The sequence below is a fragment of the Neomonachus schauinslandi genome, chromosome 10, assembly GCF_002201575.2.
Source record: "Neomonachus schauinslandi chromosome 10, ASM220157v2, whole genome shotgun sequence".
NCBI classification, from domain to species: domain Eukaryota; kingdom Metazoa; phylum Chordata; class Mammalia; order Carnivora; family Phocidae; genus Neomonachus; species Neomonachus schauinslandi.
Genome location: NC_058412.1, coordinates 110,318,732 through 110,343,611, shown reverse-complemented (window position 1 = coordinate 110,343,611; position 24,880 = coordinate 110,318,732). Strand labels below are relative to the sequence as shown.

At 48.9% G+C, this 24,880-nt stretch overlaps 1 protein-coding gene across 1 annotated transcript; it reads right to left on the bottom strand.

The window, feature by feature from the left end:
- Positions 1-6,905: 6,905 nt before the first annotated feature.
- Positions 6,906-24,880, bottom strand: SUN5 (Sad1 and UNC84 domain containing 5). Its single transcript, XM_044919032.1, is given in 13 exon segments — positions 6,906-6,959; positions 6,961-7,071; positions 8,115-8,201; positions 8,699-8,866; positions 9,331-9,446; positions 10,290-10,368; positions 14,666-14,774; positions 15,376-15,410; positions 17,512-17,561; positions 21,173-21,234; positions 22,125-22,191; positions 23,229-23,303; positions 24,865-24,880. Coding segments are annotated over 13 exon segments (1,029 nt in total).

Sequence of the window (24,880 nt, the reverse complement as noted above, 5' to 3'; positions counted from 1 at the left end):
TCCTGCTCTGACCCAGCTCAGCCCCGGAGGGCGACGGGGGGTGGGGTGCTCCCTTAGTTTCACACAGGCGGCAGGAGAGACCTCGCCATGCCGGGTGTTGGGGGCCCCAGCACTGCTTGCCTCACCCTCCCTGTGGACCCACAGCCTCGGACCCCCTACCCCTACCATCCCTCCTTTCCCAGCCACCAGCAGCGACTCCAGAGCCAGACAGCCAGCCTTGAACTTGAACTCCAGCTCTGCAGTTCACAAGGGACCATATGGGGGCCACTTCTCCCTCAATTCCTCCCATTGTCCGTCCCTCATGCGGCTGGTGGGAGAAGTGGATGCGGGGGTATGCAGCAAGCGCCCAGCTCCAGGCCCCGCGGGGCCAGCCCTCCATGGAGCGTGCTTGTTACTTGATTTGTATGTCTCACCCACCCTTGCAAAGCGCAGGGTCTCGGAGCCTCCTGGGATGACACCAGGCATATCTGTGCTAATTGGAAAGGACTATTTGGGAACTGCTGTCCTGTCCCAGGGGGCCTACTGGAGGTCAGGCCATCACTTGGGCACATGGCTGGCTGGTGGCATTGATGGTAGATAAGCTGGCAAGGAAAGAAAGGAGAGGTCACTGGGGAGCTTTGCTATTCTGAGTCCTGGCGAGGGACCAGGCCTCCCCCTCCTCCCCTTTCCCACCTCAGACCCACTGCAAAAGCCGAGGGCTCAGCAGACTCAGGGCTGTGTGTTGAGGGGCAGAAGCTCCCTGGATCTGGGGCGGGAGGCTGGCCTAGCCCCTCCTTCCCCTGGTCAGACCCCTCCTGGAGCCCAGCCCCGGGAACCACCCCTGAGAACTGAACAGAGCTGGAGGTGTTTTGCCACCATGAGGATTGAGCAACTTCTGTGTGTCCATAGACCAGGAAGGTGAAGGGATTCTGGGGGCCCCAGAGTCTAGGCCAGCCTTCCAGGCCACCCAGAGCTTCCCATAAGCCCTTGGGCCCCATGGATGGGAAGAGGGGTAGATGGGGGTGCCTCCTTCTAGATGCCCCGCCTGTGACCATGACCCATGGTGACTAGCAGCATCGGCTCCTCCTTTCTGGACCTAAGTCATCCCCAGGGCCCTGGGAGGGTGACAGTGACCTGGAAAATGGCCATTGTGGGATTTCCCACTGGCCTGCCCGCATGGGGGCTTGAAGCTGGATTTGACTCGAGGAAATAACATGGTACTTCGCTCACTCTGTATGTGAGGGGTTCATACCCATCACCACAGTCAACAAGGACCTCTCACATCAGCGGTTTGGGGGCCTCAGTCCACCACTGGCTGGGAGGAGGTGAGGACTAGCGTCTCCTGGGTGCATATGGGGAAATGGAGACTGACTTCCTCTAGGTCACACAGTGAGGGAGCACCAGGCAGGGGTAGGGTCCAGGGCTTTGTCTTATCACTGGTCTGGGGGTCTCTGAGTCTCAGAGAGGCCGAGGCCCCTCCCATCTGCCCTACCTAGCCTGGTGTCCAGGGATTAGTAGGATTGGCTCAAATCCTGGGGCTTGAGCTAGGCTTATCGGAGGCGCCACTCCGGGGCCTTAGGGGTGGTTTGGCCCTCGGTACCTCCGGTCCGCCTTGGTCGCCGCAGAGAGCTTACTCCCACCTTGGCCGGCCGCCCACTTCCCTGCTCCAGTCTCGTGGGTGGGCCGAGGGGTGGGCAGGCAGCCAGCCTTGTGCATTGTGCACCGGGGTGGGGGGTGGGGGGGACGGAGGCCTAGAGGTAGTCTTTGTTCTCCTGCAGGATCCTGCCACAGCAGGGAGCCCTTCCAAGGGAGGAACAGACCCTGACCCCCTGCTGGGCTGAATAGGTTTTTGTCGTGGGTCTTGGATGAGACTGGGTCCCTCTTGGGGCCTGTCTCCTTATCTGTGCAGAGGACCGTTCGCTGTGGCCTGTACCCCCAACCCAGGGCCTATTGACCTTGGAGGATGGACTGTGAGGCAAGTGAAGGGGAGCCCCACGGTGAATGAGGGGAAGCCTGGTCATCCAGGCAGAGGCTGAGCGAACGAAGAACGAAACGCCCCAGGGATTGGACGCCCTATCTGTGCCGGCTGTGTGACTGTCTCCGGGGGCCTGGGCGGGATGAGGAGGTCAGGCTGCTCTCAGGGTCCAGCTGGGACAAAACCCAGGATTCCTGCCCTCTACTCATGGTTCCACAGTCAGTCCACCCGAACCTGCTGGAATTTGAAATGACTGTGGGAAGGTTGAAGACAGAGCAAGCCCCCAGGGGCCTGCAGGGTGAGCTAACGTCGCAGCTCTGCTACAACCCACCGTGTGAGCTCAGGAAGTCTCTCTGCCTCTCCCGTGCCCGTCTCCTCATCTGTGGGGACGCCGTGGGGATGAGATGAAGTGGTGGTGATGAACACACGTGCATTACGGAATGCTTGTGGGTGACAGGAGCGTGCGTCTAGAACACTGGGGAGGATTTACTTGAGTCCTCCAGAGGGTGGGGACCATGGAGGGAAAAGTGCCACATGAGTGTCAAAGCAGGGGTTTCCTCCACAGCTGCTCTAACCACAGAAAAACGTCACTGAGGGCGAAGATCCCATTTACAATCGCCCTACCACTGGTAAGAGATCCGGGATTAAATCTGATAAAAAAGTGCAGAATGCATATGAAGAGAGCAATGACACTTTACTGAAGCTGTTGAAGGAAAACTTGAAGACACAGAGAAAAGACTCCATGTTCCAGGAAGAGAAGAACTGACGTGGCCAAGAGATTTATTCTTCATACATGAATCCATAAAGCCACTGCAAGTCCAACTGTTAAAAAATGCAGCTTGGTTGACACAAGTGGATGGGAAAGTTTGCCTGGCACAGAGAAAGTGTATGGGAAGCAGAAATAAAGAGCGGGGTGCTCACCACGGCACACACCAACACATGCTCCAAAGCTAGAGTAACTCGAAGGATATGGTGTTGGTGCAGGATGAGGCAGGGGGCTCAGTGAAGTGAGAAAGAGACCAGAAGCTGTGTGTTGACCCTGTTTCCAAGCTACAGAGGAAAGATGGTCTATTCAATAATGGTACTGTACTGTGGCCTTTGGGTAGTCACTTAATAAAAATTAAACTAGATCCCTACCTCACACCATGCACAAAAATAAATTCCAGATGCATTAAAGAGCTTTTATGCATCTGAAGCCTGTGTGTGTGTACTAAAGAGCATATCCATCACCTATCACATATCTATCTATTCTTATATTTGTAACGCGTATATAGATATGTGGATATAATAAAATCAGTAGAAATGTAGGAGCATATTGCTATAATCTTGGAACTGGGCAGGTCCTTCCTGAAATGCATACAACTTAGAATCTATAAAAGATGATTTAACTACATAAAGTTTTCAAAAATATCTGCTGAACAAAATACATGTTCAACAAAGTTAAAAGACAAATTACTGGAAGAAAACATGTAGAACGGCTGAGTGAGGCTGGGAGGGGATTTGGGGGAGGAAGTGGGGTGTCTATGGCTCTGCTTTTCATCAAATCTCAGTACGGTGCAGCTTTTTTTTTTTTAAAGATTTTATTTATTTATTTGAGAGAGAGAATGAGAGAGAGAGAGAGAGAGAGAGAGAGCATGAGAGGGGGAGGGTCAGAGGGAGAAGCAGACTCGCTGCCGAGCAGGGAGCCCGATGTGGGACTCGATCCCGGGACTCCAGGATCATGACCTGAGCCGAGGGCAGTCGCCTAACCAACTGAGCCACCCAGGCGCCCCCCCGGTGCAGCTTTTTAATCACAGGAATGGTTCTCACAAAATCTATGGAAAAAGTGCTGGGTTGGCTACCAGGTCCACTGATTGCGGATAGCAGCCCGAGGGGTGGCAGGAGTACGAGGTGACCACTTGAAGGCCATCCCCCAGTGGAGACCATGGGAGGGCAGGTCCTGGGGCCAGGTGCTGGTGAGGAGCCTGGCGGATGGCCAGAGGGACGGATTCTGCAAGAGGACAGGTGCCAGTCCAGGGCGCCCTCCCAGGAGACTAACATATTTCTGATTTATCCATCCTAATGCCTAGCTGGACCCTTACCAGCCTCTGTACCTGCCTGCCCCTTCCTGTATGAATCCCCTCCTTTGTAGGCTCCATTCCCTGGGGTCTTTCCAGCTTGGCCAGCCTGTCCCCGCCTCTGGGGCCCTGCTTGGGGGCAATGTTCCCCCCCCACCCCAGGACTGGGCCTCCTATCACCTGCCTAGGGATGGAGGTTGACAATCACCTTGGTGATCATTTATCTAGCACCTACTGTGTGCCACGTTCTGTGCTGAGAGCTCTGTGGATGGAGTCAGGGTAGATACTGACACTGGATACTGTTTCTAGCACTTCCGTAAGCTCTTGAGTAAATACTAAACAGGTGGGACTCAGCTAAGGCACAGATTATGCATGCAAAATGAGCGACTGCTTTAGGGAAGAGAAACTTCAAAAAATTTACATCTGCCTTTCTAATAGTACACAGTAATGATGGAATGTGCTATCGTAATTTATAGGATTTTCTTACATTTCTAAAGTATCCCAAATTGTCTCCATGAAAGGATTTAAGGTATTTTATCGCTTTTTTTTTTTTGCAAATTTTTATTGTGGTAAAATACATATAACATAATATTTACCATCTTAACTATTTTAAAGTTTGCAGTTCAGTGGTATTAACTATATTCATAATCATGTGCAACCATCACCACCCGCCATCTCCATAGCTCGTTCCGTTTTGTAGAACTGAAACTGTCTATAATTAAACCTTAGGTCCCCATTCTCCCCTGCCCCCAGCCCTTGATAACAAGTCTACTTCCTGTCTGTGAATTTGACCACCCTCAGTAGCTCATATAAGTGGAATCATACCGTGTTTGTCTTTCCGTGACTGCCTTATTTCATTTAGCATAATGTCCTCCAGGTTCATCCATGTTGGAGCCAATTGCAGAATTTCCTTCCTTTTCCAACTGAACAATATTCCATTGTGTGTCCATGTCATATTTTGTTCGTTTGTTCACCTGTTGTCAGACACGCGGGTTGCTTCCACGTTCTAGCTATTGCTTTCAGTTCTTGTGGGCATGTACCCAGATGTGGGATTGCTGGATCGGACTGCAATTCTAGTTTTAATATTTTGAGGAACCGCCATGCTATTTTCCACTGTGGCTCTGTCATTTTACGTGCCCACCAGCAGCGCACAGGGTTCTGATTTCTCCACCTCCTCATCAACTCTTATTTTGTTTTTTTTTATAGTAGCCATCCTAATGGGTGTGAGGAGGTATCTCACTGGAGTTTTGATTTGCTTTTCTCTAATGATTAGTGATCTTCACTGTGCTTACTGGCCATTTGTATATTTCTTTTTCTTAAATGTATTTGGCAACCACAGTTTGTTTTAAAAGATTCTATTTATTTGAAATAGAGAGAGAGGGCATGAGAGAGGGGCAGAGGGAGAGGGAGAAGCAGGCTCCCCGCCGAGCAGGGAGCCCGACGCGGGGCTCGATCCCAGGACGCTGGGATCACGACCTGAGCCGAAGGCAGATGCCTAACCGACTGAGCCACCCAGGTGCCCCAGAGTTACGATTTTATTTTTTTTATTTATTTATTTTTAAAGATTTTATTTATTTATTTGACAGAGAGAGAGAGAGGGAACACAAGCAGGGGGAACAGCAGAGGGAGAGGGAGAAGCAGGCTCCCCGCCGAGCAGGGAGCCCGATGCGGGGCTCGATCCCAGGATGCTGGGATCACGACCTGAGCCGAAGGCAGATGCTTAATGGACTGAGTGACCCAGGCGCCCCCATTTGTGTATTTCTTTTTTTTTTAAAGATTTTTTTTTTTAAATTTATTTGAGACAGAGAGAATGAGAGACAGAGAGCATGAGAGGGAGGAGGGTCAGAGGGAGAAGCAGACTCCCTGCCAAGCAGGGAGCCCGATGCGGTACTCGATCCCGGGACTCCAGGATCATGATCTGAGCCGAAGGCAGTCGCTTAACCAACTGAGCCACCCAGGCGCCCTTTTTTTTTTTTTTTTAAAGATTTTATTTATTTATTTGAGAGAGAGAATGAGATAGAGAGAGAGTACATGAGAGGGGGGAAGGGTCAGAGGGAGAAGCAGGCTCCTCGCCGAGCAGGGAGCCCGATGCGGGACTCGATTCCGGGACTCCAGGATCATGACCTGAGCCGAAGGCAGTCGCTCAACCGACTGAGCCACCCAGGCGCCCCCCCATTTGTGTATTTCTTAAGAGAAATGTCTATTCAGGTCTTTTGCCCATTTTTGAATTGTTTTTGTTGTGGTGGTGGGGGTTGAGTTTTAGGAGTCTTTGTATATTCTGGATGTGAATCCTTTACCAGATATATGACTTGCAAGTATTTTCTCCCATTCTGTGGGTTGCCTTTTTACTTTGTTTACTTATCATTCTTGGAGGCACGACATGGAATAGATGCGTGATACCTGGAAGACGTGGGGCCCAGAGAGGGTGTGTGCCCTAATGCTACAGCCGATGGTCCGTGTGCTGAAACACTGTGGTGCACAAGGTGGGACGTCTCATCCCCCACCTCATCAGATACAAGAGCCACGATCTTGTTCCGTTGTACAGAGGGGGACACTGAGGCCCTGGGCGGGCTGGGTCTTGCCCATGTTCACAGCTGGGGCAGGGCGGAGCGTGACCCAAAGCCAGGGCGATGGCTTACGTACAGGCGTGAGACTGCCTAGCTTTAACTCCCGGTGCAGCATTTGTGAGCTGTGACCTCTGGTGAGTTTTTGCTCGGAGACTTCACTGTCCCCATCTGTGACATGGGGCCTCGTGGGGCTATTGTGAGGGGGCCTGGACACTCGGGACATGGTGGAGAATTGCTAACCGTGGCCTCAGACACCACATGTTAGCCCACCCTCACTCTTTGGAGCCAAAAGACACTCAGACTGGGCTGAGCTGTGAAGAATAAACTTTAATCTCTCTTGGGGTAGGGGCTCTAGTTCGACTGCTCTCTAGGGCATTCTAGGTGGGGTCACAGAGCCGTGCACACGCACTCGGTACAGGCAAGTGAAGCGTGGGTTCCCCCAGTTGCTCGATATCTTCACCTTGACAGCCCCAAAAGCTCGGACAGGCTGGTTCTGCAAGAGACTCACAGACATGGAGCCATTGGCTTCCACTCTGCCTTTCCAGACGGGTGTTTGGGAGTGGAAAGGAAGCCTCCCATTTCACAGGTGGGAAAACTAAGGCTCAGATAGGAGAATGGACTGTCCTGAAGCCACACAAGAAATTGATACTCAGGGGCTGGGATGGAAGGTGCTGAGGCCAGAAGGACGGATATACTGTGATTGAGAAAGTGTCCCAGCCTTGGGGCCCTGGTACATATGGCTGTGGGACCCCAGGGCAAATCGCTGCCCCCCCGTTGGGGCCTCAGTTTCCCCCCCCCCGTAAGATGGGAGGGTTAATATCTGCCTCCCAGGTTTGCTGTGGGCATGAAACAAGATCCTGGAGCTAGCTGGCCTGCCACTTGGCAGACGTTCAGTGAGTGCTGCCTCCTCCCCTTTTTGCCCCCCGAGAGGGGATGGAGCCCGTGCAAAAGCTGGGGCCTTGGCCTTTGAGATCTCACTGGATGCTTTGAACCTCCCAGGGAATTACAAAGGGGAACCTGAGGCCTAGAGAGGAAGGGAATGGCCCAAGATCACGCAGATTTGTGGGGTCGGGGTTTGGGTCAGTGTCAGCCTGAGTCTCAAGGCCATTCGACCAGCTACCCCTCGTGTCCCGCTTCTGTTCCCCACTTCTGCCCCTTCAGGTCTCCATTGGGTCAGGAGCTGATAACGGGGTCTCCCAGGATGGAGACGCTAAGTTGGAAGCCAGCAACCGTGGCCCAGCAGGCCCCTCCTGTTTCACATCTGCTGTCCCTGGAGGAGCTGCAGCAGGTGGACTCCGGGGCAGGTCAGGGGAACGATGGATTGCTAGAAGCTGGATGGATCTCCTCGGGGTCCCACTTTTTGCCCTGGGCAGTGGCTCCATGCTCTGAGCCTCGGTTTCCTCACTTGTCAAGTGGGCTAGTGACAGTTTTACACACCAGAGGCTACTGGGGGGACGAAATGGGGTTCCCTGGGGAAAGCCCTGCACCTGATGTACATTCAATATGTGCTCCACATGGGCAGCTTTTCTCCGGTACCTGGAGCTGGAACATCTGAATGATGTTTTCCGGCTGAAACTGAAACGCCCCCAGGAACACCTCCTCCCTGGGAGAGCCTTCCATGCCCTGTAGAATCAGAACCAAGGAGAAAGTATCAGGTATGGGTAGGGCCTTCAGAGGGTGCTGCCCCTCTCCAGCTGAGACTTGCATACCTCCCGGCATGGGGAACTCCCTACCTCTTTGGGCATCATTCCACTGCAGCACAGAATAATGGATAGGAAAGAGCACGCGACTGGGAATCAAAAGCCTGAGGGTCCTCTTCTAACTCCATCACAGACTTGTAGGATTTGGGTGTTACCCTGACCCTTTTCTGGACCTCAGTTTCCTTGTCAATGGTCTCTGAAGACCAAACTGGGCTCTGAAAAGCTTGGCTTGAAATAAAGTAGCTGCTTATCTCCCATCCTCAAAGGCTGTGATCAGCTCCGAACCTAGTCACCCTCAGCCTTGACAAAGCCTCAGCCAACCCCTCTAGCCTGGTGGGTTGTGCAGACGGAGTGCCCAGAGTCCCACCATATGAGGCTGTCCCCTTAGCCAAGCCTTGCTCCCTGCTGGGGCATGCTCACGTAAATGACGAAGTCCTTGGGAGCAGTGTCCAGGCTGCCCGACAGTGAGATGGTCTTGGGGATGTGCTGCAGTGTCAGGTTGGACAGGTAGACCTTCTGGGCCAGTCGGATGGTCACCTGACCTCGGTCCCCGGAGAAGGCCCAGCAGTTGCCAGGCGTCATGTTGGGCTGGAAGGGGCAGGTGCAATGGGGGCCATGCTGGGTGGGTGGGTGAAGGTGAATTCCTCGTCCCACCCTGGCTCACCTAGATCTCTCTGCCTCCTGGATGAGCGAGATCCTTCCATCTACAAAGCTTAGGTCAAGCGCCACCAACTCCAGGAAGCTCCCCTGACTGCCGGCAGCAAGAATGAGCCTTCCGCTCAGCCCGGCACAGGGAGGACAGGAGCCTGCTTGGGGCCGTGAGGGTTCCTTGACCCTCAAGTCTTGAGGCGTGGGTGGCGGGCCCCTTCCAGTGCTGAAGCAGGCTGTCCCTTCCCTGCCCCTGCCCCGTCTCTGTCTCGTGTTCCTACTTCTCCCCCTACCCCAGGGACCCACTCCCTTTGCGCACACCCCCAGTGTCCCCTTCCAGGTCCTGCTCCCAGAACCCTGACCACACTCCTGCCACCCTCTCCTCGTCCCCCCAGCACCCCTGCCTCGAGGATCACGTCCGGGGGCTGCGCATAGTTCCACAGCCGGATCCAGTTCCAGTAGGAGCGAGCCTTGTCGTGGTTGTACGTGGCTGACGTTTGCTCAAAGTCGATGGAGGCCCCTGTATGGGAGGGAGGGTCTGGTTGGGCGCTGACTGTGCGCCAGGTGAGCGCTTTGGGTGAGTCACTGGCCCTCTCTGGACTCCAGTGTTCTCTGGGAAATGGGAGTAAGAAGAGCAGCAACCATAGGAATGCTAACATTCACCTCCTGGGGTTGCTGTGAGGAGCAAAGGAGTCCTTCCCTCAGAGCCTCATTGATGACAGCCTCCCCATTATTCCGGTGGCTATTGTTAGGCCTATTGCACAGAGGAGGGCACTCCTGCCCTGAGAGCTTAAGCCAATGCCCTCTGACCCCACATGCCCTTGGGTCTGGGCCCGTCCACCCTGCCCGCCCTGCCTCGCCTCCTTCCGCCTGCCCCCCACCCCGCGTGCTCCTGCTGCGTCCCCACAGGGGTACCTTCACTGGGGCTCCCCTGGGTCGGGAATACTTTTCCCTCCTGGCCAGGTCTCACCTCAAACGTCCTCCCGCACCCCCCTCTGCCTGGGTCCCCTCTCTCCCAACCACCTGCTCTGGTTTTCCACAGCACTGATTCCCACCTGCAATTGTTCTCCCTGATGTGGGGCAGGTGCGGCTCAGCTGGCCTCTGGGTCTGGAGGATGGTGAGTGGGTAGAGGGGTCATGGGGGGCCTTCTCTCCCTGCCTCAGCCCCCCTTTTGAGACAACAGAAAATTGTAACAAGAGAACCATCTGTGGGGGCAGAGGTTAGCTCTGACCATGAACTTCCTGGCGGCAGAGAGTGCACCAGACCAGAACTGAAATCCATCCTCTGAAGAGTTTCTGGGGAAACTTGATGCGGGCAGATTGTTGCGGTGTGGGGGGTGGGGGGTGAGGGGGAGTCACTTACCTATAGATTTTAGGGCAAAGTCTGGCTTTTCAATAAAATCTCCTTGTATCATCTTCATTATTTTCTGGGCAATTTTTTCCTGAGGAGGCAGAAAACACAGGCTGTGTGCTGATGTGTTCTGACAGGTCACGTCCACACGTGTGTTCACACCAAGTGACAGGTGACTGCAGGAACTCTCTTGTCCTTAACTGTTTACCCCTGCCTGTGGAGACCGTGGCTGGTCCTGGCACAAGACCACCCAGTCACCCCATGGTGAGGAGGCCCAGGTGACACAGAGCCATACCTACCCCCCTCCCCACTGGGTTTCCTCAGTGCTTCCACGTGCACCATGACAGGGTGTCCCACTTGGGACAGGACTCTTAGTGAAGTGAAGAGGCAGAGGGTCTGGAGTCAGACAAATTTTTACTGCTGTGGGGCTTTGGGCTAGTTACCGCCCCTCTGAATCTTGGCCTTCTTTTGTTTTTTTTCGAAGATTTTATTTATGTATTTGACAGAGAGAGACAGCGAGCGAGGGAACACAAGCAGGGGGAGCGGGAGAGGGAGAAGCAGGCTTCCCGCTGCGCAGGGAGCCCGATGCGGGGCTCGATCCCAGGACCCTGGGATCATGACCCGAGCCGAAGGCAGACGCTCAATGACTGAGCCACCCGGGCACCCCTGATTCTTGGCCTTCTTGTCTGTACCATGGGGACGATAATCATGTCCCCCTCTGGCTGCTGTGCAGATTAGAGCCAGGGACTTGTAAGACTACTGTGTGCCAGGACCGTCCTCAGTGTTACGTATGTTCACTCTTTTCCCCTCACATCAACCCTAGGAGGCATGTGCTATGATCACCCCTATTTTAAAGATAAGAATATTAAGGCACAAAAGGTAACGTGTGCAAGGTCACACAGCTGGTAAGAGGCAGAGCCAGGCAGTTTGGTTCCAGTGTTTGGGCTCTTAGCTACTACACTCTCCTGCCAGATAAAGACTGCAAAGCACTTAGCACAGTTGGTGCTCAGTAAATGCTGGCTGTTATTTTTATTTTATGTATTTCCCCAAAATGGCCATAACAAAGTCTCCTGTAACACACCTTTCTTTCAATATGACTTTGATACTCTGTCTTTGATATTCTTTCAATATGCCTTTGAGAGGTGGGGCTAAAGTTCCCTCCCATCAGTCTGGGTGGGCCTGTGGCTCTGGCAGAGGTGATGCTGTGTGACTGCTGGGCTAAGCCTAAAAGGGGGTACAGCTCTACTTGGTTCTCTGGGGATGCTCACTCTTGGAAGCCAGCTACCATGCTGTGAGGAAGCCCACACAACACTGAGAACACATGTATGAGTGCTTTAGTCAACAGCCCTGAGTTCCCAGCTGATAACCAATATCAACTTCTAGACATGTGAGTGAAGATGCTTCCAGATGGGTCCAGATACAGTTGCCAAGTCACCCCAGCCTTCAAGTCTTCCCAGGTGAGGCCTCAGGCATTGTGGAGCAGTGACAAACCATCCCCACTGCATCCTATTTGAATCCCTGACCCACAGAATCTCTGAGCATAATAAAATGATTGTTTAGCACCACCAAGTTTTGGAGCAGTTTGCTGTGTGGCAGTAGTAACTAGACTAGCCACAGGGTTACAGGGCAGTGATTATAATTTGTTTTGTTGATGTGGAAACTCAGAAAGTTTGGTGACCTGCCTAAGCTCCAAAAGGTAAGAAAAGATATTGCATCCATAAAACAAGAATAGAAATCTATGAAAAGGAACACCCAGAGAGAAAAAAAGAAAATTCTTAGGAATTCAGAATATATTAACAAAAATGAAAAACCCAGTAGAAGTTTTGGCAGATAAAGCTGAGATTATGTTCTCAATTTCAGAACAAACAAAGAGAAGAAAACAGGGAGAGATGGAAGAAAACAGAGGATGAGTTCAGGAATTTAACATCCAAATAAAAGGAGCTTCAAAAATGAGAATAAAACAAATACAGGTGGGGGGAAAACACCCATTTAATCACATGAGTAAAGAACACTTTTTAGGACTAAAGGACATGAGTTTCCAGATTGTAATGGCCCCAATGGTAGCCAGCCGATAGGCAAATTATTATGACATTTAAGATTTAAGGTGAGATGTAGGGCCTCCAGGTAAGATGTAGTAAGTTACAGAGGATCAATGCTCTGACTAAAAACAACTAGGAAAGGCCATATAGTTTACTAAATCATATTTTAAAGCCACCACTAAGCTATGGGAGAAATGAGGACCACAGGGATTAAAATTATAGAGAGGAGAGAACCATTCTGAAATACGCTAACAATATTTTAATCCCTGGGGGCATTTGATAATTCTGGGCATGAGCTGAAGACGTGGGTTTAGGCTGAACAAGGGCTGCTACTGGTGAAAGAGAAAGCAGCAAAGATTTTAATAGTTACACAGGACTAAAAAGATAAAATTGGAGACTTGATGAGCCTCAAACCTGAACAGTTTTCCCCATAAGATGTTAACTGAAACCCAGAACTATGGAAGGGGCTAAAGAGCTACCTTGAAAACTTCTGAAAGACAGAGTAAAACTTCCCAGTCTCACAACGCTTGGGAAACCAAGTCCCTTTCAGTGAGGGGACCTCAAAACAAAATAAGCAAGAGATTAAAGCCCTACAAAAATCTTCTTAGTATATAACAGAATCATTTGGAGGGCTTGTTGAAACACAGATGGTTGGCTTCCATCTTCAGTAGGTCTGAGGAGGGCCCATTGATTTGAATTTCTAATATTTTCCCAGGTAATGCTGATGCTGCTGATATGGGGGCCACACTCTGAAAACCACTGCCCTAGGAGGAGTGGTGAATCAATACTCAGAAGCTTTAGCTGCACCTGAGAGCACTAAACCAATTATGGGCACAATTAGAGGCTGAGAATCCAAGCTTGCCCCTGGCAGAGAAGGTTACCCCTGGGGTCAGAGATTTTGCATTGATGCAGGGCTGGAAGATAAAATTGGAGACTTGAGAAGCCTCAGACATACGGTCAGTCTTTCCCATCAAGACGTCTACCAAAAGTTTGAAGCTGCATGGGCAGGACACTGAAGGGTTAAGCTGAAACCTCTGACTAAATCTTATACAAATTGCAATCCAGGTCTGAGTCAGCTCAATGAAGATCTACATAGAAGTGATCAGTGTATTCATCTTCCTTACAAAGAAAAGGGAGAACTCTCTCTAGTTGAAGTTATAATTATCTGGCGCATACAGTTCTTTTGTATACAATGTCCAGAAAAACACTAAAAAATTTCTGGACAGGAAGAGACAAGACCATATGATTGATACTCCAAAGAAAACCAGATAATAGGGCACCTGGGTGGCTCAGTTGGTTAAGCGACTGCTTTCGGCTCAGGTCATGATCCTGGAGTCCCTGGATCAAGTCCCGCATCGGGCCCCCTGCTCGGCAGGGAGCCTGCTTCTCCCTCTGACCCTCCACCCTCTCATGTGCTCGCTCTCTCTCATTCTCTCTGTCTCAAATAAATAAATAAAATCTTTAAAAAAACAAAACAAAGCCAGATAATAGAAAAAGACCATAGATGATCCAAATATTGGATTTAGCAGACAAGGATTTAAAAATAACTATGACAAAATGTTAAATAAAAGAAAAAATGGACAACATAGATGAGATGTTGGAGAATTTCACCACAGAATTAAAATTTATGAAAAAGAATCAAATGTATATTCTAGAACTAAACAAACAAAATCATTAGTGAACCTGAAGAAATGTGAATAGAAAACATCAAAAACTTAAGCACATAGAGAAAAAGAATGAAAATCAAACATACCAGGAAATAGCATAGGAATTATGTGGAACACACTTTAAAATTCTAGCATAGATGTAATTGGAGTCCCAGGAGAGGAGATAGATAATGGGAAGGAAACAATATTTTAAGAAATAATAGCTAAGGAATTAAAAAAACTATTGAAAAACATCAACCCATAGATCCAATAACTTCAGCAACCCCACCCCAAGCAAGTTAAATATAGAACATCAGAAATAAAAAGAACATCCTACAAACTCCCAGAGATAGGAAAAAAAAAACCCAAAAACAGATCATACTCAAAGGACCAATAATAACACTATTGTACTTCTCAACAGCAACAGTATAACTAGAACACAATAGTGGAATTCTTTCAAAATTTTTAGGGGAAACTTTCCTATCTAAAATTCTATACCCAGCCCAACTATCAATCAAATGCAAGGGTAAAATAAAGATATTTTCAAATGTGCAAGTTCTAAGCAAATTAATAAGCCTCCTATTTCACTCTCTTCCAGGAAGTTGTTAGGGGATGTGCTCTAATAAAACTTGAGAAATAGGAAAAAAGGCATTAAACAAAGAGAGAAGTCAGATGTTTGGGAGCAGAATGGCCAGGATCTCACCTCATCTGACATGGCTTCCATCAGCTGGAGCTTGGCGATGAGCTGGGTCATGTTACCTCGGAGGTCCTGGATTTCCCCAGTGTGATGCCGCACCTTCTCCTGGTACATTCTTACAAGGAAGGAGTTAAAACATGGACCAACTGATTTGTGATGCTGCTATTGTCACCCTCAGCTTCTACTTTTGTCAGTCAACCCACAAAGAATTAGCCTCAGATTTTCTCACTCTCCTGGGCCCATCTCTGGCCTTATCCAGCAGGTTCTTATCTCTAAAATATTACTCATGCTCTTCCTCTTAACTTGGAATATTTTTAAATTTAACTTACTTCTTCCAAATATTCCTGAGTATTTTGTTTGCAATTAAGGATGCTGCCACCAGGTGGTATCTTGTTGGTTAAAATTTCTACTCAGCTACCATTTGCTGAGTGCTAAACTGAGGCCAGGAATTATTCAGGACAGTTTACGTCTTCTTTAATCTTGATAATTACCCAGAGCAAGGTGGGTGTTATGCCTCGTCTCATAAATGAGAAGTCAAAGGCCCAGAGAGGTGAAGTAACTTGCAAAAGTTTAACCACGTAGGAAGTATGGGAGCTGGGATTTAAACCTAGGTTGGTCTGACAGCAGAACCCACATTCTTAGCCAATACATCACAGGACCTGGATATAATTCTGGTTTTTAGGTGATAATAAGACTATTTAGCAGATTCTTCTTACCTCAAGCTCTGCAGTGGACTATTTATGCTGTCATCCTGGTAGGGTATTGAGGAAAGCAAGGGATCTTTTTCAGATGCCCTAATCTGGGTCCAATAGAACTTTATCCATCCATTCTCCCACAACCATAAATCCATGCATTCATCCACCTTCCCATTTACTCTTCCATCCATTCACCCACCTACCATCTATCCAAAATCCAATATACCTTCCATTTTAAATCCATTCATCCACATGAATCCATTCATCCACCCTTCCACCCATCCACCATCCCATCCAACCACCCTTGCCCACTCATCTACTCTTCCATTTATCCAACCTTCTTTATCCATCCACCCTCCTATCCATCTAACTTACCTTATATATTGACCCTTTCATCAATCCTTTCACTTTCCCATCTATCCAACCTCTCATCAACCATCCATCCATCCATCCATCCATTTTCCCACCCGCATATCCCATCTGCCCTCTCATCTGTCCATTTTCTCATCCATCCAATCTTCCATTCATCTGTCCATCTATCCCCCCAGCCATTTCCCTACATCCCTGCATTCATCACTTCCATTGCCCCATCCACTCTCCCTCCATTCCACATTTCCTTCTGATCATCCAGTCAACCAACACTGATAGTGACAACACTGTGCCCAGCCCTGAGGTGGACATCGCTGGAGTGAATCAGACCTGGCTCTGTCTTCAAGAGCTCCCAATACAGTTGGGAAAATAGTCATGATTACAGAAGATTGCATTCATGATTACAGAAAATTGTGGGAGGAAAGAGGAATGTCATCACCTCCACCTGTAATTTCTGAGGGAAGTGACATTTTAGCTGGATCTTGAAGTTATGAAAGAGTCTAAAAGGAGAGAAGAGGAGAGGGAGGGACAAGCTCCTCAGATCCCCTTTCTCTTTAGCCCTTCTGAGACTCTTTGCTGTCCTCTGATAGGGATCTCTGGCCACTGATTTCCTCCTCCTTTCTCCCCAGGAACCACAAAGCAAATGGTCTCATTTCATTTGCCCAGAACAAACTGCCTTGCATAGAGAGAAAATTGTGTTCCATCTTCACTCTCCCACTTTAGGAGGAAGATTTGGCAAAGGAAAGATGGGTAACCTCCGGGAGTGAGTGACAGGAGAGTCCTTCTGTAAGAAGAAGGACGATTGCATCTGGTCTTTTACTTATTTTATTTTTTATTTTATTTTTATTCTTATGTTAATCCCCATACATTACATCATTAGTTTTAGATGAAGTGTTCCATGATTCATTGTTTGTGCATAACACCCAGTGCTCCATGCAGAATGTGCCCTCCTCAATACCCACCACCAGGCTAACCCATCCTCCCACCCCCCTCCCCTCTAGAACCCTGTTTGTTTTTCAGAGTCCATCGTCTCTCATGGTTCGTCTACCCCTCCGATTTCCCCCGCTTCATTCTTCCCCTCCCGCTACCTTCTTCTTCTTCTTTTTTTTTTTTCTTAACATATATTGCATTATTTGTTTCAGAGGTACAGATCTGAGATTCAACAGTCTTGCACAATTCACAGCGCTTACCAGAGCACATACCCTCCCCAGTGTCTATCACCCAGTCACCCCATCCTTCCCACCCCACCCCCCACTCCAGCAACCCTCAGTTTGTTTCCTGAGATTAAGAATTCCTCATATCAGTGAGATCATATGATACATGTCTTTCTCTGTTTGACTTATTTCACTCAACATAATACCCTCCAGTTCCATCCACGTCGTTGCAAATGGCAAGATCTAATTCCTTTTGATGGCTGCATAATATTCCATTGTATATATATACCACATCTTCTTTATCCATTCATCTGTTGATGGACATCTTGGCTCTTTCCACAGTTTGGCTATTGTAGACATTGCTGCTATAAACATCGGGGTGCACGTACCCCTTCGGATCCCTACTTTTGTATCTTTGGGGTAAATACTGCATCTGGTCTTTTAAAGTCACATTTTGGTGGGAGAGATGGGTTCCAGGTGGGTGGCATGGCAGAGGCAGAGATTTGGGGCTGGGATGAGTCAGGAACTGATCAGGGTCCAGATGTGGTGAGAGTGAGAGAAGCTGATGGAGGCAACATTGCCTAGTTGGGGTGAGGTTAGTCAGTGGCGGGGCCTGAAGAGTGCACACACTCACCTGCCAGACTTCCATTTTGGATGGTAAGTGCATAGAAAACATCCAGAATCCTGTGGGGCCAGGAGAATGAGAATAAGCCATGTAAGATGAAAGGTTAAAAGTTTAAGCTCTGGCATTAAGGTATCTGGATTCAAATCCCAGCTTCGGCACTAACATTGTGCAACTTTGGAAGAACTTATTTAATCTCTCTATACCTAAATTTCCTCCTCTGTAAAATGGGAATAACAGTAATATCCACTTCATGATCAAACGATATCATATATGCAAAGTGTCTCACATAAACCAAATAATCCATGTCCTGTCTCCCTCCTCATTCCACTGGGGAGAATTGATGAAGAGAAGAAAATGAGATGGTCTTCCCTGCATATTATGATCTCTGTGCTGCCTGAAACCCTACCGTTCAAGCCATTATTAAAAGTCTTTAAAACCTATTCATCGTTCATGATAAAACAATCAACAACTAGGAATAGAATGGAACTCCCTCAATCTGATAAAGCCCATTTATGAAAAACCCACAGCCAATAACATACTTAATGATAAAAGCCTGGATGCTTTCTTCCTAAGATAAGGAACAAGACAAGTATGTCTACTCTTGCTATTTCTTTTTTTTTTTAAGATTTTATTTATTTATTTGAGAGAGAGTGAGAGAGAGCACAAGCAGGGGAGAGGGAGAAGCAGGCTCCCTGCTTGGGGAGGGAGCCCAATGTGGGGCTCAATCCCAGGACCCTGGGATCATGAACTGAGCCGAAGGCAGATGCCTAACCAACTGAGCCACCGAAGCGCCCTTACTCTTGCTATTTCTATTTAACATTGTCCTGAAGGTTTTAGCCAGGTCCATTAGTCAAGAAAAAGAAATAAAAGGCAGATGACATAACCTTGCACACAGAATCCTAAAGTATCTAAGACTGGGTGTCTTGCCCAGTGTCAGAAGTGATAAATGAATTTAGCAAGGTTGCAGGATACAAGATCAGTATATGAAGATCAATTATATTTCTAAACACAAGCAATAAACAACCTGAAAATGAAATTAAGAAAACAATTCCATTTACAATAGCATCTCAAAAAATAAAATACTTGGAATAAATTTAACAGAAGTCCAAACCTTGCACTCTGAAAAAACCAAAACATCATTGGAGGAAATTAAAGAAGACATAGGGATATATGTCAATAATGGAAAGACAACCCATGTTCATGGATTGGAAAACTTAATATTGTTACGGTGACACTACTCCCCAAATTCATCTATGAATCAATGCAATCTCTCTCAAAATCCTAGTAGCCTTTTTTTAAGAAATGGAAAAATTGATCCTAAAATTCATTTGGAAATGTAAAGGACTAACTGCCAAAATAATTTAAAAAGAACAAAGTTGGAGAACTCAAACTTCTGGATTTCAAAACTTACTACAAAGTTATAGCAATCAATCCAGGGTAGTACTGGCAAATAGCTAGACAGATAGATCGAGGGAATAAAATTAACAGTCCAGAAATAAACCCTCACATTTATGATCAATTGATTTTCAATAAAGATGCCAGACAATTCAATAAGGGAAAAAATAGTCTTTTCAATAAATGGAACAACTGGATATCTACATTCAAAAGAATGGAGTTAGATGCTTACCTCACACCATATGCAAAAATTAACTAAAAAATGGATCATAAACCTAAATGTAAGAGCTAAAACTATACAAATCTTGGAAGAAAAAGTGGGAGTAAATCTTTATGGCTTTAGGTTAGGCAATAGTTTCTTGCATCTGACATTAAAGCACATATATGACAAAAGAAAATATAGATAAATTGGACTTCATCAAAATTTAAAAAATTTGGGACACCTGGGTGGCTCAGTCAGTTAAGTGTCTGCCTTCGGGCTCAGGTCATGATCCTAGGGTGCTGGGATTGAGTCCCCCATTGGGCTCTCCAGGGGGGAGTCTGCTTCTTCCTCTTCCTCAGCTTGTGTGCTCTTTCTTTCTCTCTCTCTCTCTCACATAAATAAAATCTTTTTAAAAAAATTTAAAAATTTGTGTCACAAAGGAAACCATCAAGAAAGTGAAAAGACAACCCACAGAATGGGAGAAAATACTTGCAAATTGTATCTCTGATAAGGGACTTGTATCCAGACTATATAAGAAACCCTTACAACTCAATAATAAAAAGACAAACCAATTTAAAAATGGGCCAAGATCTGAATAGACATTTCTCCAAAGAAGATCTACAAATGACCAATAAGCACATGAAAAGATGCTCAACATCATTAATCATTAGCAAAATGAAATAAAAACCACAGTGAGATACCATTTCACCCCCTCCCCAAATGGCTAAAATAAAAGATAATAACCAGTGTTGGTGAGGATGTGGAGAAATTGGATCTTCATACATGCTGGTGGGAACGTAAAATGGTGCAGCTACTTTGGAAAAAAAGTTTCGCAATTTCTCAGATAGTTAAGTATAGAGTTGCCTCATGACTCAGCAATTACGCTTCTAAATATAAACCCAAGAGAATTTCTTTCTTTATTTAAAGATTTTATGTATTTATTTGAGAGAGAGAGCACCAAGCAGGGGAAGTGGCAGGAAGAGGGAGAGGGAGAAGCAGACTCTCCCGCTGAGCAGGGAGCCCAATGGGGGACTCAATCCCAGCACCCTAGGATCATGACATGATCCTAGGTGCCTCTACCCAAGAGAATTTAAAACACATGTCCACACAAGTATTTTACAGGAAGATTCCCCGGAACATTAATAATGGTGGTCAAAAAGCAGAAACAACTGTAACATCCATCAAACAATAAATGGACAAACAAAATATGGCATATCCATACAACGGAATATTTTCAGCCATAAAAAAGGGTCAAATGTTGTTCTATGCTACACCATGGATGAACTTTGAGAACACAAGGATGAGTGAAAGAAACCACCAAGACCCCATATTATTGTATGATTCTATTTATACAAAATGTCCAGAATAGGCAAATCCATAGAGACAGAAAATGGATTAGTAGTTGGTCGCCTAGGTCTGGGGTGAGGGGGAACAGGAAACCGTGATAGGGACTGGGGAATTTCTTTGTGGGGGTAGTGAAAATACTGGAATTTGATAGTGGTGATGGGTGCATGACTTTGTGAATATACTAAAAACCACTGAATTATACATGTGAAAATGGTGATCTTTATGGTATGCGAATTATATTTCAATAAAGCCATTATTTTAAAAAATCTTATTTGTTGGGTTAAGTTTCCTAGGAATTTCTAATTTCCTAGGAAATTCTCCACACACACACCCCGCCCAACCCCACTTCCCTGGGCCAGTATGCTTGAGTGGAGGGAGGAGATCCTTTTGCCTGGGAAAGTAAAGCTGTGATGTGGGAGGTGGGTAGCAATGGTTGGAAGGAAGCCATAGAAAACTCAGAAATGAGTAATAATGATCATACCGTGGTTGGGGGAGAACTTTACAGTTTTCAAGGCTTTTCTTAGCTTTCAAAAAATTTCCTTGGTCATCAGTTAATTTACTCCTCACAGCAACACTCATTAGACAGATGGGGAAACTGAGCCTCCTAGAAGGTCACTGTCTTGCCCAGGGTCACATAGTCAGTGTCAGAGCCTTCACTCTTTCCCTCCCCAGGTGGGGCGAGAGCTCAGGGATACCTCTACCTGGGGCAGGGCCCCGGAGACGTACCAAAAGCACAGAGGACCAGAACACCTGTCTTTTCCATGAGCTTCTGGAAGAACAGCTTGCATCTGGAAGAGAAGGAAGCAGCGGTCAAGGTGAAGAGAGGTTTTGCACAGGCTAGCAAATCCTGGCCTGGCCCTTGCCCTTTTCCCACCGGGAAGGTAAGGACCCACCCTGGGCAGTGAGACACCCCCTCCAAGATGCTGAGTCCTGGGGCTGCACAGCATCACAGGGGGAAGAAAGCTCTTACTCCTGTATCTGGGGCCTCACAGTGGTCACCCACATCCTCTTCACACCCTTTCTCCATCTACAAACTGTCTGTTCCCTCACTTCTGTCCTGGTGAGCACATCCTTCAGAGTTCAACACAGATGAACGTCCCCTCCTCCTACGACCTCCAGAGTCAAAACCGGCCTCCTCCCCTTACCACTGGTTTTGGTGTCTGCCTGCCTTCCCCTGACTGGGAGCTCAGGAGTGGTGAGGGTCAAGGCTGGGCCCAGAGTAGGCATTGAGATGTTTAGAATGCAAACTCTACGTGAATGAATGAGGTGGAAAGCTCCATAGGAATTCGGAGGAGTTTGCATGGACCAGAAGGGTGAAGGGAAAGGATGGGATAGGCATTCCAGGCAGGAAAAACAGCATGTGCCAAGGTACTGAGGCAGAAATAGGAATAGCAGGCCCAGGGGGTGAGAACCCTAGCCTTGCCAGCCCGATGGATCCACAGCAGGACGCATAATGAGGCAGCTCAGAAAGGAAGCATGGGACAGGATTCCAGAAGGCTGCAGGTGAAGGAGGAAGCCACAGTGGGTTCTGAGGTGAGAGATATGATAAAAGCCAGGTTTGGGATGGCTTCTTTGGTCTGGTGATCACGAGGAGGTTCAAACCAGTGAGGGGGCTGCCATGGTAACCAGCTGCATGTTCCCTGCCCCCATCGGCCTCCCCTCGCCTGCCCCTGCTCACCTGCAGGTACTGAACAGAATCTGGTGAACCTGAGTCCTCAGGAAGCAGGCCAGGCATGTGATCCAGGCTGCAGGGGAGGCAGGAGGGCGGTGAGCAGCTGCACCCTGTTCTTACCCTACAAAGCCTTGCAGGGGGCGAGGCCCTCTTGCTGGGAGACCCTCTCAATTTTCTAATCGAGCCCAGGGTAACCCTGCTCTGCTTATGGGTGAGCGCCAGCTCAGAGGGAGGACGGGTCCTAGAGGTGAGCATGGCTTGCGACCGGCAGTTAATAGCTACCTAACAGTGACTCGGGAGCACAAAAAGTCTGGGATGTGCCTCTGCCCATTCCCAGACACTGGGAGTTTCTTAAGGGCAGGGTCCTTGTCTGGTTTATCCCTGGCGGCCTGGTGTTGCCCAGCAGGGAGCTAGATAAAAAGCTGGGATTCAGGAATAGATAAGTAGGTGGGAGGTTACATGAATGGACAGAAGAATGATGAGACCACGGCTTGGAAGGTGGCTAAATAGGAAGACAGATGAGAGGATGGGCAGATGGAAGGCTAGCTAGAAGGATGGATGGCTGGATGACTGGGTGGGTGTGAATATTAGCAGATAAAGGAACGGGGGACCTGGTGGTTGACTCAGTGAATGGTTGACTGGCTGGCTGAAATAACGGGGCCCACGGATATGACAACAGATGGCTATGCGGACAGATGATCCGAGAAATGACTGAGTGATGAGTAAGTGGAGGGGCAGGTGGATGAACAGAGAAGTAGAAGACGGATCTTTAGAGTGTGGTCACACCACGTTCCCGAAGTGAGGGCGCATGGCATCAGACTGTTCCCGGGACTTCACCAGCGGCCTCCTGGCCCAGGGGCCGGGCTGGGGGTCGAGTAGGGGAGGGCCCGACAGTTAGCTCCTCCTCCAAACAGCGTGTCTCTCTCCTACTCCCTCTCTCCAGCCACCAAAGAGATCCTGGCTGGAATGACACCCCTGACGCCCCCAGAGTTCCCTCCCTCCCCTGCAGCCTGTCAGAGGCCTTACTCCCCCAGGTCAGCCTGGCCTGCGGCTGGACCCTCTTCCCAGGCCCAGGCCGACAGCCAGGGCGGTTCTTCAGTACATACGTACACACACACGCCAGCAGGCACTGGGTCAGGCCCGGGGCTGGGGCGCTGATGCGGATAGGCAGCACGAAGGCATCACCTGCAGAGAGCGTGGGGCTGTCGTGTCAGTGCCAGCCTCGGGGACATGGTGCCTTGCAGACTCCAGGGGAGCACCCTGAGCTGGGGGTGGCCATCCCTGCTTCCCACCCCACCCCCCGCTGGGTGACCCCGGGGTGCCCATCTGGGCATCTCTGAGCCTCGGCCCCTTACTGTTCACGAAGACCCCGGGGCTCCCCCTCCCCGCCCTGCTCACTCGCATTTGGCAAAGTGTCCTCTGTTATCCTGCAGGTGTTCCGGCTTCTTGCGGCGGGCCTGGGGATAACAAGACTCAGAATTGCATTTTAGAATTTTTAAGAAACGCGGTTGTCCCCGTGTTCCAGATTGAGAGACTGAGGTGCAGAGAAGTTTGCCCGAGACCGCCAGCCTGTGAATCAGGGACACACCCAGGGCTGACTGACCCCAAAGCCAAGTCTCTTTTGAGGAAAGGACTCCGTCTGCTCTGGTAGTCACCGGTGGTTATCCGCCAAAAGCCAGTCCCTCCCCTCTCTGGCAGGAGACTGGTTTTGGTCCCTTGTCCCCTCCTACCCCGCCCGTGTGCTTTTGGATAATCCTGATTGCTTCAAGCCCGCTCTAGGACTCCCAGTGCCTTTGCTGTGGTCGGCTCGGTGGGGGCCGGTCCGCAGGGGTGAGGGGTGGGGGTGGGGGTGGGCTGGGTATTGGGGTCTGGCACTTGCGGAAAAGGCTTTCTTGTCGCTAAAATGAGACCCACGGGAAACAAGGCCCACTCTCCTTGCACCTAGACAGCCAAGCTTCTCCGGGCCCCTGGAACTGTGGTAGCCAGCTCTGACAGCGGGGAGGCCAACAGGAAGAGCAAAAAGATGGCGGGGACCTGGGTCTCAGGGGACATTGCAGACACGCAGCATTGACGTGCTCTGGAGCCATCCACCTCTTGGGACCTCTTGGTGCGTGAGATAACAAATTTTTATTTATTTCTTAAGACAATGGTCTCCAAACATTTATTATTATACCCTCCCCCAATGTATTTATGTTTATTCCTTAAGAAATTCTACATATAACACCACATATATATTATTTACTCTTTCAAATGTGCAAATTTATTTATACATTCTTGAGTAATAGAAATTAAAAGAGGGTGAGCTAAAAATATATACACTGGAGTTCTAATAAGTTCTCCCCTTCACCCCAGGGGATTGTTTTGGGATATACACCCCGTTTTGGGGGCCCAGCGGTAGGCAGGTAGATGGCAGAGGCGCGCGTTTCCCCACTTACCGCCGTCTCCCTCGCTAGCCTGGGACCTCCATGGGGGCAGGGAGCACACTCGCTGGGTGCAGCCTGTGTCCCCAGCACCCTGCCCAGTGCCCTCACACACTAGGTGCTCAATAAGCACGTGTTGGGGATGACTGCCCCTCCACCCCCTTGGCGGGGAGATTTTAGGAAATCCACCGTCAGACCTCCCCAACCTCAGCTGCTGCCTCCATGAAGGCCGTGGGTCATGCCCGCTCACCTCTGGGGGAGAGGGCAGAGGGTCAGCGTTTTGTAAACTGCAAAGAACCGGCAGAGGGAAGGGCTGCCATCCTCACCTCCTGGGCCTGACAT